The 18,273-nt window shown below is 40.9% G+C and overlaps 1 protein-coding gene across 2 annotated transcripts in view; it reads left to right on the top strand.

The window, feature by feature from the left end:
• LOC137369230 (intracellular hyaluronan-binding protein 4.S-like) overlaps window positions 1–18,273 on the top strand; it is a 45,273-nt gene that overhangs the window by 12,132 nt on the left and 14,868 nt on the right. Inside the window, exons 4-7 of one of the 2 annotated variants that reach the window (XM_068030106.1) lie at window positions 5,795–5,866; window positions 10,658–10,738; window positions 12,593–12,770; window positions 13,183–13,371. In XM_068030106.1, the coding sequence (XP_067886207.1) occupies window positions 5,795–5,866; window positions 10,658–10,738; window positions 12,593–12,770; window positions 13,183–13,371 (520 nt within the window). The remainder of the gene's footprint in view (window positions 1–5,794; window positions 5,867–10,657; window positions 10,739–12,592; window positions 12,771–13,182; window positions 13,372–18,273) is intronic. The other variant, XM_068030107.1, reaches the window with a different exon arrangement.

Raw genomic sequence — 18,273 nt, forward strand, 5'->3', positions numbered from 1 at the left:
GTTAAATTTTAAGGGCATTTTGCTCCAGCTATCAAAATTAACTGTGAAATGAAACACGTATTTATTAGTTGGTAGGCACGTGATTGCTATAGTTCTGTACAGTAGCTAACAAGTGTTGTTTGAACCTTTTTAGAGTTTTGTGTATATCTGGTTTATGTATTTTTTTTTTAAAGTTACATTGTCATACATTATAGTATCCTGGATATGTGGTAGTGTGCATGATGCATTATAATATTGCACTTTAAGTGCCTTGTGGATGTTCCTGTGGAGTAGTTCTAGGGTACTGCTGTGTTATTGCCTGGTGTGTTTTGCATTGGTGCCAAGGCTTTGAGTTCCTAGAACTGGGTGGAATGAACTGTGTGCTTGGTATTTGTGTTGCTGATGTGCTAGTTACTTCCTGGTAGTTGGCCAGAAATGGTGATCAGATTTTAAAAAGAAAAATTCTTTTTGTTTTTTTCTTAAACTTGGCTACTTTCCATAGCGCTTCATTCTACACTCAGAGTGACGGGGTCCTCCTGCTGCCACCCCCAGTGAGAGAGAAGATTTTTAAATTAAAAGAAAAAATATTTGAAGAGACTCCTTGCAGTTTATTTGTGGAGCATAATTAATAGGGAAATGAAGTTTCCACACCTAAATAATTATCTAAATCCCTGTGCGTGATAGTGGTTTTACATTTCTGGACTTGCAGTAGGTCCACTATAACAATTGGAATGAATTTGTTGATGTTTGATCATCTACTGTAGTTACCTTTCCTTTTTTTTTTATATTTTGAAATGTTCAAGCTCTGTAGATCAAGGTTGCAGTTGTCACATTTCAGGAGTTGCAGCGTTCCTGAGTTTGTTAGTTGCCTTATTATGGTCTCTAGTTCTGGTCTCCTCTGCAAGTGCAAATATCATCTCTACACTTCCCCTATCAAACCCTTTCATAATCTTAAAGACCTCTACCTTTTTTTGCTAGAAGAGCAAAGAGTTCTCCCAGTATCCTAGTTAACCTTTATCCATCTACAATGTCATCTGTCACGAGATTTTGCTGATGTTGTAATGACTGCTGTTTGAGTAACAGGAATTACATCAAACACTTCTGAGATGTTTTGACTTGAAAAGTGCTATATAAAAAATATCTAACCATGAAATGTTGAGAGTAATAGTACAAGCAGTGTAATGTATTTGTTTTTCTTGGTGGGTGGAAAAGCAGTAACTTTTGCTGGATTATTTACAATGTCTACATAGAGTAGAAATAGTGGTGAAGTTGGCAGCTCTGAGTAGGTTCTGCACATGGATTGAAATCTGGCAGTAACTTACAACTGCAAAGTAATGGTTTTTATTCCTAATGGTACTGCTTTTGTAGTTCTTGCGGAGGACCGAACGAATATAGGAGTCTGTGGGAGCTCTTGAAGAATGTATTCCTTTTCTCCCTCCCTCTTTTTGAGAGGGTGAGGCATTTCACCTGTTTCTTGGGGTAAAGCATGGTGTGCTCTGACGATTTACCTACTTTGGATGCTGATAGAACATATCTAGTTCACTACAACAAGAGGTGTCAATCATGAGCTGTAAAAGACTTAGTTGAAACCATGGAGCCAGATGAGCTCTTCAGAAAATCTGGGCAGATTCATTACCTTTCCTTTTTTGAAAAGATGTTTAGCAGTTAGAACTGCTTTGCCTTGTTGCACCCATTGACAGAACTGATTCGAGAAAGGTTCTATTAGATTGGAAAATAATGAATGTAACTCCTTTTATTCAAAAAGGGAGGGAGACAGAAAGCTGGAAACTATAGGCCAGTTACCTTAACATCGTTCTTGTGGAAAGTGTTAGAAGCTATTATTAAAGATGGTATAGCAGGGCATTTAGAAAAAATTACGGTAATTAGGCAGAGTCAACCTGGTTTTGTGAAAGAGAAATCATGCTTAACCAATTTATTGGAGTTCTTTGAGGGAGTTACTTGTGCTGTGGATAAAGGGGAGCCGGTGGATGTATTGTACTTAAATTTCCAGAAGGTATTTGATAAGGTGCCACATCAAAGGTTATTGCAGAAAATAAAAGCTCATGGTGTAGGAGGTAACTTATTGGCATGGATAGAAGATTGGCTAGCTAAGAGGAAACAGCGTATGCATAAATGGGTCATTTTTTGGTTAGCAAGATGTAATGAGTGGTGTTGCACAGGGATCTGTGCTGGGGCATCAACTTTTTACAATTTATATAAATGACTTAAATGAAGGGACCATGGTTGCAAAATTTGCTGATGACACAAAGATAGGTAGGAAAATAACTTATGATGAAGACATAAGGGGGCTACAAAGGGATCTAGATAGGTTAAGTGAGTGGGCAAAGATGTGGCAAATGGAGTATAATGTGGGAAAATGTGAAATTGTCCACTTTGGCAGGAAGAATAAAAAAAGAAGCATATTCTCTAAATGGTGAGAGATTGCAGAGCTCGGAGATGCAGATGGATCTGGTTGTCCTAGTGCATGAATCACAAAAGATTAGTATGCAGGTACAGCATGTAATTAGGAAAGCTAATAGAATGTTGTTTATCGCGAGGGGAATTGAATACAAAAATAGGGAGGTTATGCTTCAGCTATACAGGCATTGGTGAGACCACATCTCGAGCACTGTGTACAGTATTGGTCTCCTTATTTAAGGAAGGAAGTAAATGAGTTGGAGGCAGTTCAGAGAAGGTTTACTAGACTAATACCTGGAATGGGCGGGCTGTCTGTCTTACGAGGAAAGATTGGACAGGCTAGGCTTGTATCTGCTGGAATTTAGAAGAGTAAGAGGCGACTTGATTGACACGGATAGAATCCTGAGGGGTCTTGACACGGTGGATGTGGAAAGGATGTTTCCCTTGTGGGCGTATCTAGAACTAGGTGTCACTGTTTAAAAATAAGGGGTCGCCTATTTAAGACACAGATGAGGAGAATTTTTTTCTCAATGTCATGAGTCTTTGGAATTCTCTTCCTCAAAAGGTGGTGGAAGCAGAGTCTTTGAATATTTTTAAGGTAGAAGTAGATAGATTCTTGATTAGAAAGGAGGTGGAAGGTTATCGGGTGTAGGTGGAAATGTGGAGTAATCAGTTCAGCCATGAACTTATTGAATGTCAGCAGGCTCGAAGGGCCGAGTGGCCTACTCCTGCCCCTAATTTGTATATATGTATGATTTTGAGGTTGGAACCTATGCCAAACACCAGATGACTGATGGTAAACCACCTGATCATTGGTTTGATTTTGCTGTAGTCACTGGTTGAAAACCAGAGGTGGGTGGTACTGAACCAATTGAGGTTGAGAAGGTGTCCAATTTGACATTGAAGGAGAATTGAGCCTGGAGGATTTCTGTGCTGCTTGGTTGATGCTTCTCCAATAACTCATAGAATCACAATCATTACAGCGCAGAAGGAGGCCATTCAGCCCATCGTGTCCGCACCGGCTCTCTGAAAGAGCAACTCCCTCAATTTCATTCCCCTGCCTTCTCCCCGTAACCCTGCACATTCTTCCTTTTCATATAAGTCTAATTCCCTTTCAAATGCTTCAATTGAAGCTGCTTCCACCACATTCTCAGACAGCACATTCCAGACCTTAACCACTCGCTGCATGAAAAAGTTTTTCCTTATGTCATTTTTGCTTCTCTTAGCAAATACTTGAAATCTGTGCCCTCTCATTCTCGATCCTTTCATGAGTGGGAACAGTTTCTATCTACTCTGCCCAGACCCCTCATAACTTTAAATACCTCTATCAAATCACCTCTCAGCCTTCTTTTCTCCAAGGAAAACAGTCCTAATTTCTCCAATCTATCTTCATAACTGAAATTCCGCATCCCTGGAACCATTCTCTTGAATCTTTTCTGTACTATCTCTCCAATGCCTTCCCGTCTTTCCTCAAGTGCGGCGCCCAGAATTGAACGCAGTACTCCAGCCGAGGCCGAACTAGTGTCTTGTACAATAATATAAAAGCAAAATACTGCGGATGCTGGAAATACAAGTTCAATATAACTTCATTGCTCTTGTACTCTCTGCCCCTATTAAGGCCCTGGATGCTGAATGCTTTATTAATTGCTCTCTCTACCTGTCCTGCCACCTTCAGTGACCAATACACTTAGATCCCTCTGCTCCTGCACCCCCTTTAGAATTGTACCCTTTATTTTATACTGTTTCTCCATGTTCTTCCTACCAAAATGAATCACTTCACATTTCTCTGCATTGAACTTCATCTGCCACCTGTCTGCCTATTCCACCAACTTGTCGATGTCCTTTTGAAGTTCTACACTATCCTTCTCACAGTTCACAATGCTTCCAAGTTTCGTATCATCTGCATAGGAACCAAACCGTTCAGAAGGCTGCTGGAAGTGCATGGATCATGCCTGAAATGAGTGTTTGTTTCATTTTTTTTCTTTTTTAGAAAAAAGTAACAGCTCCCAATTATGCTGTGCATCTGCTTCGTGCGCTTCTAACTTGGCTTGGCTCTTTCATTAGGAATTGCAAGGCTAAATTGAAAATTAAAAACTTATTGTTTTCTTAAACCTGTAAGCTAGCTTGAAAGCTGAGAAGTTTGTTTCATTCTGAAATATGGAACTGTGTTAATTGTGTGTAATGATATTTTGAATGTGGCCATGTCAACACTTGCAGTTCCCACGCAGGAAATGTGCCATTCTCTGTCACAGGAGGTGTTGGAGGGAGATCAGACATCTCCAAGAAGAAGGGAAACTGAAGCTAGTCCTCCTGAGTTGTGCTCATGCAATCCTAATAGTTTTTGTCAGATTTCTTATAAGATGGAGATGGAGGAGCATGTTGGCTCAATGCATAGAGCCATTGAGTAGTGGGTTGCAGACCCAACGGGGTCATGAACATTCAAGTGGGTCTCGCATCCCAGCATAATTGCCTGGGATCTTCTCCACTGATCATGCTGAAGTTCAGAAGGAGGTGGGGAAGGGGAAACTTCCAAAGAAGTGATTTTCTTTCAAAGTCTAGGCCACAGTGTTAGCCTGTACTCACTTGAGGCCTGTTTGGTGGCTTGGCATACCTGGTCTTACCAGGCATGCTGCTGATGAGAGGCATGGGTTGCAGGAACTTGAACTGGGATGCTTGACTTCTGTCTATGCTGTTGGTCTTGTTGAGGGCAGAGCCTCCATCCACCCCTTACAAGATCCTGTGGAATCCCAAGCATTACGCTATCTAGGATCGAAACACACAATGCTGAAAACACTCAGCAGATTGGCAGCATCTGTAGAGAGAGTTGGTTAACATTTCAGGTCAATAACCTTTCATCAAAACTACCTGAACCCTGGCCTAATTTTTGGAGCTTTTGGCACGCTCCTGTGAAGGTGTGGTGGGAAGTGTGCTCGAACGATTATGGAATTATTGCCCCTGTATCTTTGCACTGCAGTCTGATGCGCCTCCACATAGGCAGGAGAACCATTCTTGAACAGATGCTTGCATGTCGGGACTGTCTTGAGTGGCACTAACTGAACTCCAGGGGCACCCTACTGTCTAAACCAAACATGACTGCATCTGGTCTGGGACTCTTAATAAAGCCAAGTTTCAGGAGGTTTGAAGACTGATTTGTTGCTTGTTGGCCTTGGATGGGGAGGTATCTGTCATTGGAAGACTTCTTTGGGGGGGTGAAGAAAAATTGTATTTTTTTAAAAAGTAAAATGCGAGATCAGCTTAGATCCCCTTTTGTCCTCTCCTTTCAGAGAACATTATTGGACCAAATTTAACTTGAGAATTAGCTTTTTGGGTTTTAATTTAAATCTATATTTTGACAAGATTGAACAGTTGGGTTATACTAAGAAACTTTCTCTTTTAGGGGATTGAAACCGGAGGACAAAAGGGGTGGAAGTGGATCTCGAAACTGGGGAACAGTCAGAGATGATCTGAGGTATGAACTTGTGCAGCAATGTTCAGGAGACTGCAGTGGAAATATATACCAGCCAATATCCCTTTTTACTAAATTAAAGAAATTCTCTTATTTGGAGAGAAATGTTATACTTCATCCCTTTTCTAGCACCCATTTGCAACTAGTAGGTGAATAGCATACCTGGTAACATTGTCAATGTCTTTTAACTATCTGCTAAGAAATGTGCAGGAATAGTTTTACTTACTCACAACTTCCCATCCCCTTATTGTATGGGTGAGCTCTTCTTCCATCTCTTCTGGTTGATATTGGATTAGGAGAAATGTGATTTAAAGTATTCGGAGGCAAAATGCTACCCAACTCCACCTATTTCTAAAATGAAAGTCGTAAATGCTAAAGCAATTTCCTGTATGCTCTAAATTTATATTTTCAGAAGTAATTTTCATATTGCCCTTATGCTGCATCTGGAGCAATGCAGTTCAAGACCTACTGTTGCCTTGTGCAATTGTGACAATTGCAGAATCAGGCTGGTGCTGTGTGCATATACCCACTGTGGTTACTGGGCTCTGATGCTGATGAGAAAGTTAACAGAAGTTCCATGAACTTATGGGAAGGACTTCCACCCACTGCTTTGGAATGCTGCAGACCCTGCCCCACATCCTGGTGACAAGGTCGATAGAATATTTGAGACGGGCATCTGCACCTGTGCACAGTGGAGGTGCCCACGCTGCTGAGGATGTAGAACTTAAGAGTGGTACCCTGCACTCTGAGGGAGTGGCCTAATCCTGAGTCAGACTGAAAGACATTTGTCTCACAATTTAAAAAAAAAATTGTTTTTCCCTCTGATCAGAGGGCCAATTTTTCAAGATAATCAATGCTTCTGGTACTTTCTTTTCCTTAGTAAGGCATCTTTAGTAAGCCCACAACAAAACCTGTACTGGTTTTCAGCAGGCACATCTCCCATTGGGAATATCCCAGTTAAGCTAGGCAGAATTCCTAGGACTGCCCACAAAAGTTGCTATGTAGTGTTACAGTGACCTCATTCGCCTAGCACAGTTTTTAACTTTTTTTTGTTAAATGGGCTGAAACCTGGAAGATATGGGTTCTGTCCCAGTTTGCAGCTCCTCCATCTGAAATTGCACTGTGGTTTCCCTCCCTGCCCTGGATTGTGCCATTTTTGACCTGTGGCTCTTGGTGACAGAAGAAAGTGTCTCTATGTCAGGAATTTTTATGAAAAAAAGCACTGCCCCTAGTGCCAGTTGCACTTTAATGAGGGTGATGCACAACTATGTAAGATCACTTCTTGGAGAAAGTCTCTGTTTATGTCAGTACTAGCCCACACCAATGACCTTGCATTCTGAAGGTGAACTAGTGGCAATGTAATAAGTGGTGAGAGTGGAAATTTTGCATCTCATCGTTAAACTATCTTTTGAAATTGCATGCATGTTAAAATTTTTGTTTGCTTGGACAAGAACTACTGGGAGAGTAGGTAGGTGGCCTGTCCCAGACCTCTGTCAGTGCCCCCTTTGGCCAATTGATGGGGGTGAGGGTTCAAGACACTGCCCAGGAAGATGTCCTATTTCCTTTCTTTCTGTGGGAGGTTGGCAGAGCTTCTGTGCCAATTCCAACCTGAATAGAGTGTTATGATCCTGTAGTTTTTGTTCCGGGAAGAATGCGGTGTGCCTTTAAGGTTGGAGAAAGAGCTGGACTGCTTTAAGGCAGCAAGCTGTAAAGACTGACTCAGAGTGCATTCTCATTACCTTGGATACAGCCATTCGGAGACAGCGATTCAAAGGGTGCTTTCCCGTTACCTTGGATACAGCCACTTGGACTGAGTATTGAGAGATACATTTGTTACAATTTAATTTTGAACTGGCTTATGTGCAAACAGCCTGTTCTAACAGAGGACACAGACAGGCAGCTGTCTGTTCGCACCTGAAAGAAGGGCTCTCAGTCCATTTCAACTGAAGGAAGAGAATTTAGTCTTTATTATTCTCTCTCAAAATTCAAAAAAGTCAAGCCAAAACACAGACCTCCTGATGATTTAAACTCAAGGAAGGGAAGTTATACTGTGACAATCTTTTGTCCCTCAAAAATCCTAAAGCCAGATTGATTCTATTGAAAGTGGTTCCGAGTTGTTGATCTACTGTGGTCATCGCTGGAAGAAAGAGGAGTTTGAAACTTCGGGTGTTGGACTGTTTTCCTCATCGGACCCTGGAAGATTGCGCATGGACTTTAATCAGAGGGTTGTTCATCGGGAAGCGTAAATCCGCAAGGACTCTAATATTTTTCTGTTCTAATGTTGTTTAAATCCTTGTAATGCTTAATAATTTAGTTTTTCTAATTAAACAGTACATTTGTTGATTTAAAGACACCTGGTTTGGTTAGCCTCATTCAGGGGTTAATAGATGGTACAATTTGGCTGGATCTTTAATTTGGAAAGTTTAAAAATCATATATTAGATGATCTGTAGAGGGACAGGATTGAATTAACAATGCATTTCTCCCACCACAATCAGAATCGTATATTTTGATTGGGAGCTTTGACTAGAGCGGTCGGTCGTAACAAGAGTGACAGATCAAATCTGCAACTTCCTTCCTTGCACCGAGTGTTTAGTGTTTTGATTCATGATGTTACTGAGATTCTTTTTTATTTAAAATATATTGGTATATTTATTATTTGCCCCGTGGTAATATTTAACATGTTTTTGGTATCTGTACTGACTTAAGAACCTACATCTAATGTGGTTAGCCAGAACAAGGCTCAATGGTCCAACTACCATGTAACTCTGCAGGGATAGGACAGCATTCATCGAAGCTACAACACAGAATTGGACCATTCTGCTCAACCAGTACGTGGTACCATTTACCTTTTGCAAGAGAGGATAGTTCTAATTAAATCAACCTCCTCTGTTTTGAGATCCCTTGCTCTCCTTTTTTTTCTTTCATGGGCCTATCACACAATTTTTGCCTCCCACTAATTTTCAAAGTAGCCTCACTATCACTAAGATCGTCTGTTCCTACCTCTGTAGCATTGTCTGACATTACCTCTGCCTCAGCTCATCTGCTGAAACCCTCATTCTACCTTTTGTTACTTCTTAACTTGACTATTCAATGCACTCCTGGCCAGCCTCCCATGTTCTACCCTGTTAAAAATTCAAGTCATCCAAAAGTGTCCATGTCCTAAATCGCACCAAGTCCGGTTTGTCCATCACCCCTGTGTTCGCTAACCTACATTGGCTCCTGGTTAAGCAACACCTAGATTTATTTATTTATTTTTTTAAATTATCATGCTTGTTTTCAAATCCCTCCATGGTCTGTGCTCTTCCAGTTCTGGCCCCTTGAGCATCCATGATTTTAATTGGCTCACCGGTGGCAGCCATGCTTTCAGCTGCCTAGGTCCGAAGCTCTGGAACTGCATCCCTAACCCTTTCTGCCTGTCTTACCTCTCCTTCCTCCTCCTAAGAGACTCCTTAAAACCTTTTTCTTTCTTCATGTTTGGTCATCTGCCCTGATATCACCTTGTGTGGTTTGTTGTCCAATTTTGTTTGATAATGCTCCGGTGAAACACTTGGGGACATCTTTACTATATTAAAGGCGCTATATAAATACTAACTACTAGTAGTAGTAGTCGTCCACAACGTACAACTGTTAATTTCTCCTATTCTCCGTTCTAAATCTCTCGTTTGTAATCTTGTATCTATGGCCACTTACTCTAGACCCCATAACTACTGGAAACAGTATGCTTCTGTCCTAATCTCTCCTTTATGTGACTAAGATTTGTTTACCGCTCCTGTTGAAACATCTTGGGATGTTCTACATTAAAGGTGCTATACAAGTATAAGTTGTTCTATCTACCTGTCCCATTCTTTCATGTTCAACACCTCGATATCCCCCCTTTAAAATATGTTCAAATAGGCGATGTGGGGTGCGAGGAAGCTCCAATTGTTGAAGTCTTCAACATATTTTTAATTCTTATACCAGAAACGAACTGAGTGAATTTGCACGGTACCCTCTCTAAAGCTGCTATCTTTCCCTAATCAATCTGAGATATTGCCTCAGGGGCGAAGGTGGTTTGGAAAAGACCAGAATGTTGTCATTTAAGTCCTATAGTTGTGTACTGTGGGTTAGCGAGTAGATCTTTGTTGGATTAGCCATTAAACCCAAAATATGTTCCTGTGTGAGGGAGGCTTTTGTTGGCCAGTCAATGCATAATCTATAATACTTGATATCTTTGTACTCTGGGTGAAGCTATAACTATATAAAAAGGGAAAAGTCATTTGAAAGGACAAAAGAATGGGTCTAAATATACAGACTGAAAAGCTGCCTTCTCTTCTAAAATAGTCTGATTCTGTGATCTTTCCATCAAACTAGCCTTAAATCCAATATTTCCTTTTGATGTGAGGGAGGCTCCCTTTGGCTGCTGAATGCATTAACTGCATTATTATTATATGTTTATTACCAAGGGAAGTAAATTGGATTTGGGGAATATGAGAAGAGTGGCTGTATTGGAGAGAACAAGGTAGAAACTCAATATAGTCGTGGTGTTTGATTTTAAATGTCATGACCAATGTTCCCGCTAAGCTGCACAGATACCTGGCCACACAGCAGTCTGGAAGGCTCTGATAAATACCACTTGTGCATGGCAGCACAGAAAATTTTAAAGGGACTGTACATTGAAAATTCCAGCTGCGTACAACTACTAAATTTTAAAGGGAACATTGGTCATGACTGGAATCGGGTCAGACTGAGTGAACTTCTTCTTTTTCCCCCCACAACCAACCCCCCCCCCCCCCCCCCCCCCCCACAAATTCAGAGAGACGGAGACAACGCCAGCTGAAGAGGTGACTGAAATGGAAGAGCCCCAAGAAGTGCTTGAAGGAGATGCAGAGAACAAGTGAGTTCACTAACACAAAAGCAAAATACTGCAGATGCTGGGACTACTCAGTAGGTCAGGTACCATCTGTGGAGAGAGAAACAGAGTTAACATTTCAGGTCAGTGATCTTTCATCTGCCTGACCTGCTGAGTATTTCCAGCATTTTCTGTTTTGTTTAAGTGAGTTCACTACTTTTTAGATTTCTGCTACTATGTAGCACTCGTGCTTTACTCATTTTGTATTTGCTTAGATACTTGTGGATGATAAGAGGCCATTCAATTCATCTTGATTATCCATCTAGAAAGCCATCTTTTTGTTTTTCTTTAGTTCTGTCTTAAATAGTTCAAGGGTTTTTTTTCACCACTCTATCCAGAAGTCCATTTCATATATAAATCACTTTGTGTGATCAATACTTCAATAAAATCACCTCTTGATGCCTTTTAAAGCTGGAAAGCCCAAGTTTCTTCTGTCTTTCCTTAAAACCCAGACTTTTAACGCTATAGATCAGTTTTGGGTTTTTTTTTCTGCATACTGTTTCTAGTAACTGAATGTCTTGGAAACCAGAGCTGGACGCAGTACTCAAGGTATGGTCTGTTAGGCAGTATACAGTTTGCACATGACTTCATCTGACTTGTGCTCTGCTATTTTGGTTATATAGGTCAGCACTCTATTTACTTTGTTGATTGTGGCTCTGCATTGGTTGGACATAGTGTCAAGTCTACTAAGACTGGTAGGTCTTTTTCAACTTCATCCTAGGCTATTTCAACACCGTTTGGAGTACATGTGTCACTGATACTGGGTCATGAATCAGTCACTGATTACATTTGTGATCTTGAGCTGTGAACCCATTGGTTATTATCAATTTATATTTTGTTGATTGAAGTTATCCATTAAAAATAATTCTCCTTTTCTTGCACATCTTTCCTTGCATACCCATCTATCTAGTGGAGCAAACTGTCTTCCTTCATTGGCTGATGTGGAGTCAATAGTATACCCCTAGTATTTTGTTCTTCTGCATTAAAGATTTCTGGCAAGATTAGTTGATCGTCTAGCTTTCTGCATTGCACAGGATCAACTTATTGCCTCCCAGGTGTTCCTGAAGTATAGAGCTCCTTTTTCTGTCCGCCATCTTTTCTGACACTCCATGAATGTTGTATTCATTACCATTTCCTGGAGTAAATATCATTTGATAATCCTACTAGTTTCCTGCTGCCACAACTGCCTTCAGTTCTGACTTTTTTCCTAATGCTTTCAAGAGTTTGTTTATATATGGATTTATTGTAGGTTTGCTGCCTTTTGGTCCCCAGTGTCTGCCTGTTAAGTAATGTGGTTCCCATAAAGTTGAGTTACTGTGTTTGCACCCACCTGTTCTTGGGGTGGAATGGATGAGGGAGGATTAAAGAAACTGGGGAGAGGTCAAAAGGTTTGGTTTTCATGCCCTTTTTAGCCCCATCAGTCTTGTTTTCGTTTATCTTGCACTGATGCTGAGAATTTTTTTTTAAAAGGCTGCATCTGCCTAGTTAGAAGTCCTTGGTTGAATTAGGAAGGTAGCTAAGACTATCACAAAACGAGTCCTTTCTACCTAGGAAAAAAGCAAAATACTACAGATGCAGGAAATACTCAGGTCAGGCAGCATCTGTGGAGACAGTTGACATTTCAGGTCAGTGACCTTTCATCAGCACTGAAAATTTAGATGAACACCTTTTAAGCAATACAGAGCCAGTGAAAAGGAAAAAAAAAAGTCTGTGATGAAGTGGAGGGTAGAAGTGATTAAATGAAAAGTGATGAGACATTATCACTTTTTGCCTTACACCATTTATCAAATATTTTTCAGAGTTGAAGATTACTTTGCCTGTTTTGTGGTTATGTTGTAGACTGACTGAAGGAGAACATGAAGCAACAGTAGATGATGGTCCCCACGAAATGACTCTGGATGAATGGAAGGCACTTCAGGAACAGACTCGCTCCAAGAAGGAATTCAACATCCGCAAACCAGACTCCAGTGTTTTGTCAAAGGCTGTTGTGATCCATAAGTCTAAATATGAAGGGGATGTAAGTGGATTAGATTGTAAAACTGTTCCAGCACCTATTGGTATTTATCAAATTATGCAAATTTGAAAAGCCTAGAGGTAGGCATGATGCTTTGTCTCTCTGTGACATGGTGCCAGGCAACCATCCACTCTGCTGAGTTCCTGACCTCGACCACCTTGTGTGGGTGGCTGAGCAGAGGCTGCAATATCTCTAAGTGGGGGAAGGGTAGTCCAGCTTGGTCAACAGCCTGTTTTGCCTAGCTACATTTTTGCAACAAAGCCAGGAGTCCAATGAGCCCAAAAAATGGAGATAACCTGGAAGTTGTATTGCCAGTTTATGTATTTTTCTTTTTTAAAGACTACTCTTGCCCTCATTAGCCAATAGGCCTGTCATATCAATGTTTGAAAACTAATGTTTTTTGCTCCAATATTAGGAACAGAAGGAAGAATCTGATGATGAGGATCACCATTACTTTAGAAGATCAGCAAATGACATCACCTCTAAACTGGACATTAACTTTGGCAGTCTTACACGCCCTGGACGAGGACGGGGTGGTGCTAGAGGTCGTGGAAGAGCCAAGCGAATCACTGAAACCAGGCCAGAGGTGTCAGCTGCAGAGATGGTAAAGGTGGCCTTCATTTTAGGGGGTGGACAATTGCTAGGGAGGGGGGGGGGGAAGAGGAAAACCTTTCTAAATGGGACAGGAGTATGAATAAATAACTGACATTTCTATGCAGTGAATGCCACCACCCCCCCCCCCCCCGCAACCTTGGTAACAGCAGAATCAACTTGCATTTATATAGTACCTTTAACATAGTGTTTTGGCCAGGTGGGTGATGGAATGGCTTGCTCTCACTGTTCACCTCCCAACTGACCACAGCAAGTGTTTTTGTTACACGTGTTTTTACCCCTTGTGTTTTATTTGTTAAATAAACACAGTGACAGGTTTACTTGTAGATTTAAAACAGAAGATTAACTATTTATTGAATAATATTCCAGAAATGGTTGCAGCTCCACCCATGTACCCATTCACAAACAAAAATAGAGAGGAAAAGGTTGTGGTTTGAAGTGAAGTAGGTTTACTATGAACGAACACCTGTTGAATCTTTTTGGATAGTTTCTATTTAAAGTTGCAGGGTTGGGTGTTTAAAACTTCAGACTGGAGGCGGTGGTCAATTTCAGTTCTCTGCTGCACTAAGTTGAAGTGTAGAATTCACAGCAGGGCTCCTTTTCTTGTTTTGGCTGGACGACTTTCTGTGATCTTGTGATCTCTCTTTCTCTCCAGAGAGATATCTTTTTAAGGTAAAAATCTTACAGCCTCTGTTAGGAGGTGCATGGCCATTCCTGTTGTGACCACACAGTGGCCCAGGATGTCGCTACTTAACACCTTCTTTGTTTCAGAGGAACCCTGGGCGGCACAGTGGCGCAGTGGTTAGCACTGCAGCCTCACAGCTGCAGGGACCCGGGTTCGATATTGGGTACTGCCTGTGTGGAGTTTGCAAGTTCTCCCTGTGTCTGCGTGGGTTTTCTCCGGGTGCTCCGGTTTCCTCCCACAAGCCAAAAGACTTGCAGGTTGGTAGGTAAATTGGCCATTATAAATTGTCACTAGTATAGGTAGGTGGTAGGGAAATATAGGGATAGGTGGGGATGTTTGGTAGGAATATGGGATTAGTGTAGGATTAGTATAAATGGGTGGTTGATGGTCGGCACAGACTCGGTGGGCCGAAGGGCCTGTTTCAGTGCTGTATCTCTAATCTAATCTAACCCATTAAATTCAGGAATGTCTCTTGATGGTTTCTGGATTGGTGTAATTGACACCTCTTAGCTTGGAATGTATCCTTTTGTTTTTAACAGACAGTGAGACAGTTTGAATATACAGACCAAGTCAGCCAACCTGCGGAGGCCCTTTTGCAGCACGTCGTCCACTTTTTAAAGGAAAAGTCAATTTTTTATAACTCTTCAGTTTGGTTCTGTATCTTCATTGCTGCACTTCTTGTGAGCATGACAGTAGTAAAATGTCCCTAGGCCTTTGACAGGAATCTTATCAGAAAATTTGACGCCCAGTCTCATGTGATATTAGGTTAGTGACCAAAAGAGGTTTGGTTTTAAGGAGCAACTTAAGAGGTAGAGAGGCAGAGTGGTTTAGTGAGGTAATTCCAGAGCTTGGAGCCTAGGCAGCTGAAGGCACAGTGACCAATGGTGGAGCAAAAGAAATCTGGGGTGCCGAAATCTGAGGGTTGTAGGACTGGAGGAGGTTACAGAGATAAGGAGGTAATGATTTTGGATAATGGTTAAATACATCATGCAGTATAGTATGACTCCTATGGACTAGTAACATTTTAGGTTCAGTTCCTGGGCTATACAGATTTAAGCCAATTTAATAATGGCAGTCGTAATAAGTTGACCTTGGGCTTTCTGTTACGCATAGAATGGTTAAAGCACAGAAGGAGACCATTCAGCCTGTTGTATCCGTGCCAGCTGTCTGCAAGAACAGCTCACCTAGTCCCATTCCCTGCATTTTCCCTGTAGCCCTGGAAATTTTTTCTCGTCAGATAATTATCCAGTTCTCGTTTGAAGGCCTCAATTGAATCTGCCTCCACCACACTCTCCGGCAGTGCATTCCAGATCCTAACCACTTGCTGCATAAAGTTTTTCCTCATGTTGCCACTGCTTCTTTTGGCAAGCATCTTAAATCTGTGTCCTCTGGTTCCGTATCCTTCGGCCAATGGGAACAGTTTCTTCCTATCTACTTTGTCCAGACCTCACATGATTTTGAACACCTCCTATCAATTCTCCTCTTAATCTTCTCCAAGGAGAACAGCCCAGATTCTCCAACCTATACAGGTAACTAATTCATAGACCCCTTATTAAAAGTGGATGTTTCATAGAATTGCGAAGAAATGCCAACACAAAAACAGGCCATTCATCCCAAACAGTCCATGTGGAGGATCAATGTCAACATGAGCAGTATTTCTCATTTCAGTTATCTGGTTATTCTGCTTTATTCTCCCTTCAGCTACCCATTAAACTATTCTTAATGTTGACATAATATCTGCTTCAATAAGTAACTTTGGTAGTGCGTTTCACTGCTTTTTTTTTTATTCATTCACTGGTAGTGGGCGTTGCTGGCAATGCCAGTATTTACTGCCCACCTCTAATTGCCCTTAAGGTGGTTAGCCATGTTCTTGAAACGCTGTGGTCCATGTGAAGGTAATACCACAGTTCTGTTCGATTACTGTATTTGTATCAAAATGCTATGACAGAGTGGCTTACTGAGCCATTTCAGAGGGCAGTTAAAAGTCAGCCACATTGTTGTGATTCTGGAGTCGCATATAGGCCAGACCCAGTAAGGCAGGCAGGTTTCCTTCCCTAAAGGACATTAGTGAACCAGATGGGTTTTTCTGACAATCACCATTATTGATACTAGCTTTTTAATTCCATCTTTATTTAATTAACTCAGTTTAAATTCCCCAGCTGCCATGGTGGGATTTGAACTAATGTTTTTGGATTACTAGTACGGTAACATTGCTACTGTTCTCATAACTATCTCTAAGAAAAAGTTTATAATATTTAATCTAGTACTATGGCCAGTTCACCAAAAGCTGCTTGTTACTGCTCTGCGACGTTACTTCATAATTTTAAACGGCTCTATAAAATCAACCTAAAATCTCCGTTATCATAAAAAGCTGCAATTTTGGGGGGTTTTCCTTTAGATTTGTATTTCCTCATACCAGGCAGAATCCTATTGAATTTGCACTGTACCTTCTCTTATTGCATAAACCTCCTTATAGTGTAGATCCCAAAACTTGCACACAGTACTCATGTTTCATATAGATTCACCATTGCAGCTCAGATTTTATATGCTATATTTCAAACCATAATGCCCAGTATTCCATTAGATTTCTTTATGCCTTATCAATTTGGTTTTAATATATTGTGAACCTGAACACCCAAATCGCATCTTCTGTACTTCCCCATTCAACATATTTTTTCAAAGTATGTCGCATTTACTTGCATTAAATTCCATCTGCTTTTTTTGCCAATCCCATCTTTTTAGCAGTATTTCTTTTGCAGCTTCCTATGGTCCTCAGTTATTTACTGTACCTCCCCTATTAGTATCTTCTGTAAATTTGGACATCACTACTTTACAGTCCTATATCCAAATCATTGACGTACACAGTGAACAGAAGCGATTCCAGAACTGAACCATGTGGAACACCACTACCCACTTCCAACTACTGAGAAACTACCCTTAATTTTGTTTCTCTCTTCTAACCAGATTTTAATCCAATTTTTTTTACCCTTGTGCTAATTTCATACCCTTGTATTTTTTCGTTGGCTTTTTATGTGGTACCTTGTCAAGGCTTTCTGAAAGTTATCATAATCCACTCCATTCCCCAGTCACTATATCTGACACCAATCACAAAGAACTTAGTTTGTCAAGCACAAGCTTCTTTTCTGATTATTTGTATTGGATGCTTCTAACTAATATCTAGGTGGAGAAACTTAGTAACTTCACCTTTTTTAAGGTTCCAAAATCTCCCCCACCACAGGTATTAAATGAACTAGCCTGTAGTTACCTAGATTAACTGTCTCCATTTTTGATATTGGTTATTACATTTCCCAGTCCTCCCAGCAGACATTCATTCTCAGTGGAACTCTGAATTATAATTTCTAGGACACCTCTCCTCTTCTCCTCCCCCCCCCCCCCCCCCCACTGCTGTATTTTCCTTGGGATTCTTGGATGTATCCCATCAGACCCTTGCACTTTGTCTTCCTGTAAGTCAGGATTTACCTCCTCCTCATTTATCCTTCTCTTATGAATACTGAAGCAAAGTACTTGTTAAAATGCATACACCTTCCCAACTTCTCCACTTCTCTTTCCTCCCCTGCCCCCCCCCCCCCCCCCCCAAACCAATCTCCCCTTGCATTCCACTAACTCTATCGTCTCTTTTTCAGGAGAGTTTTGTTCGCTCGTATATTTGTAAAATTTGGTTTAATATTTTGAAGCGCTCTCCTTAATTTCCCTATCTCTTCCTTAAATTCTTGCTTTAGTTTCTTGAATCCACTTTATTTTTACCAAACCTATAGGACCCATAAACCCTCTTCAATTTAATCCAAATGCTGGAATTACTCAGCGAGTCGGGCTGCATCTGTAAAGAAAGCAAATGCTGACATTTCAGCCATAATTCTTCAGAACAGATTTCAAGCACTTTCACATTTTGTTTTATATATTCAACTTTGTAGTCTTTTTAAAATCTGTCCCATGATTGATATACAGTCCTGTATGTCAATTTCTTCTTCCACCTTTGCCTTGGGCTAACTTGCTCCTCAACTTTCTAAAATCTGCCCTACCAGTCTGATCATCTTTACATACTAACTTCTTCCCCGTTCCAATTTGGATTTGAAACTTCATGTTTTGACCACTACTCTCAAGGTTCTCATCCAGCTGATCTGGGTGAGGAAAGAATAACTGTTTTGAAGCTGACCCACAACAAAAGGCTTAATCATCAACATCCAGACT

The sequence above is a fragment of the Heterodontus francisci genome, chromosome 4, assembly GCF_036365525.1.
Source record: "Heterodontus francisci isolate sHetFra1 chromosome 4, sHetFra1.hap1, whole genome shotgun sequence".
Lineage (NCBI taxonomy): Eukaryota > Metazoa > Chordata > Chondrichthyes > Heterodontiformes > Heterodontidae > Heterodontus > Heterodontus francisci.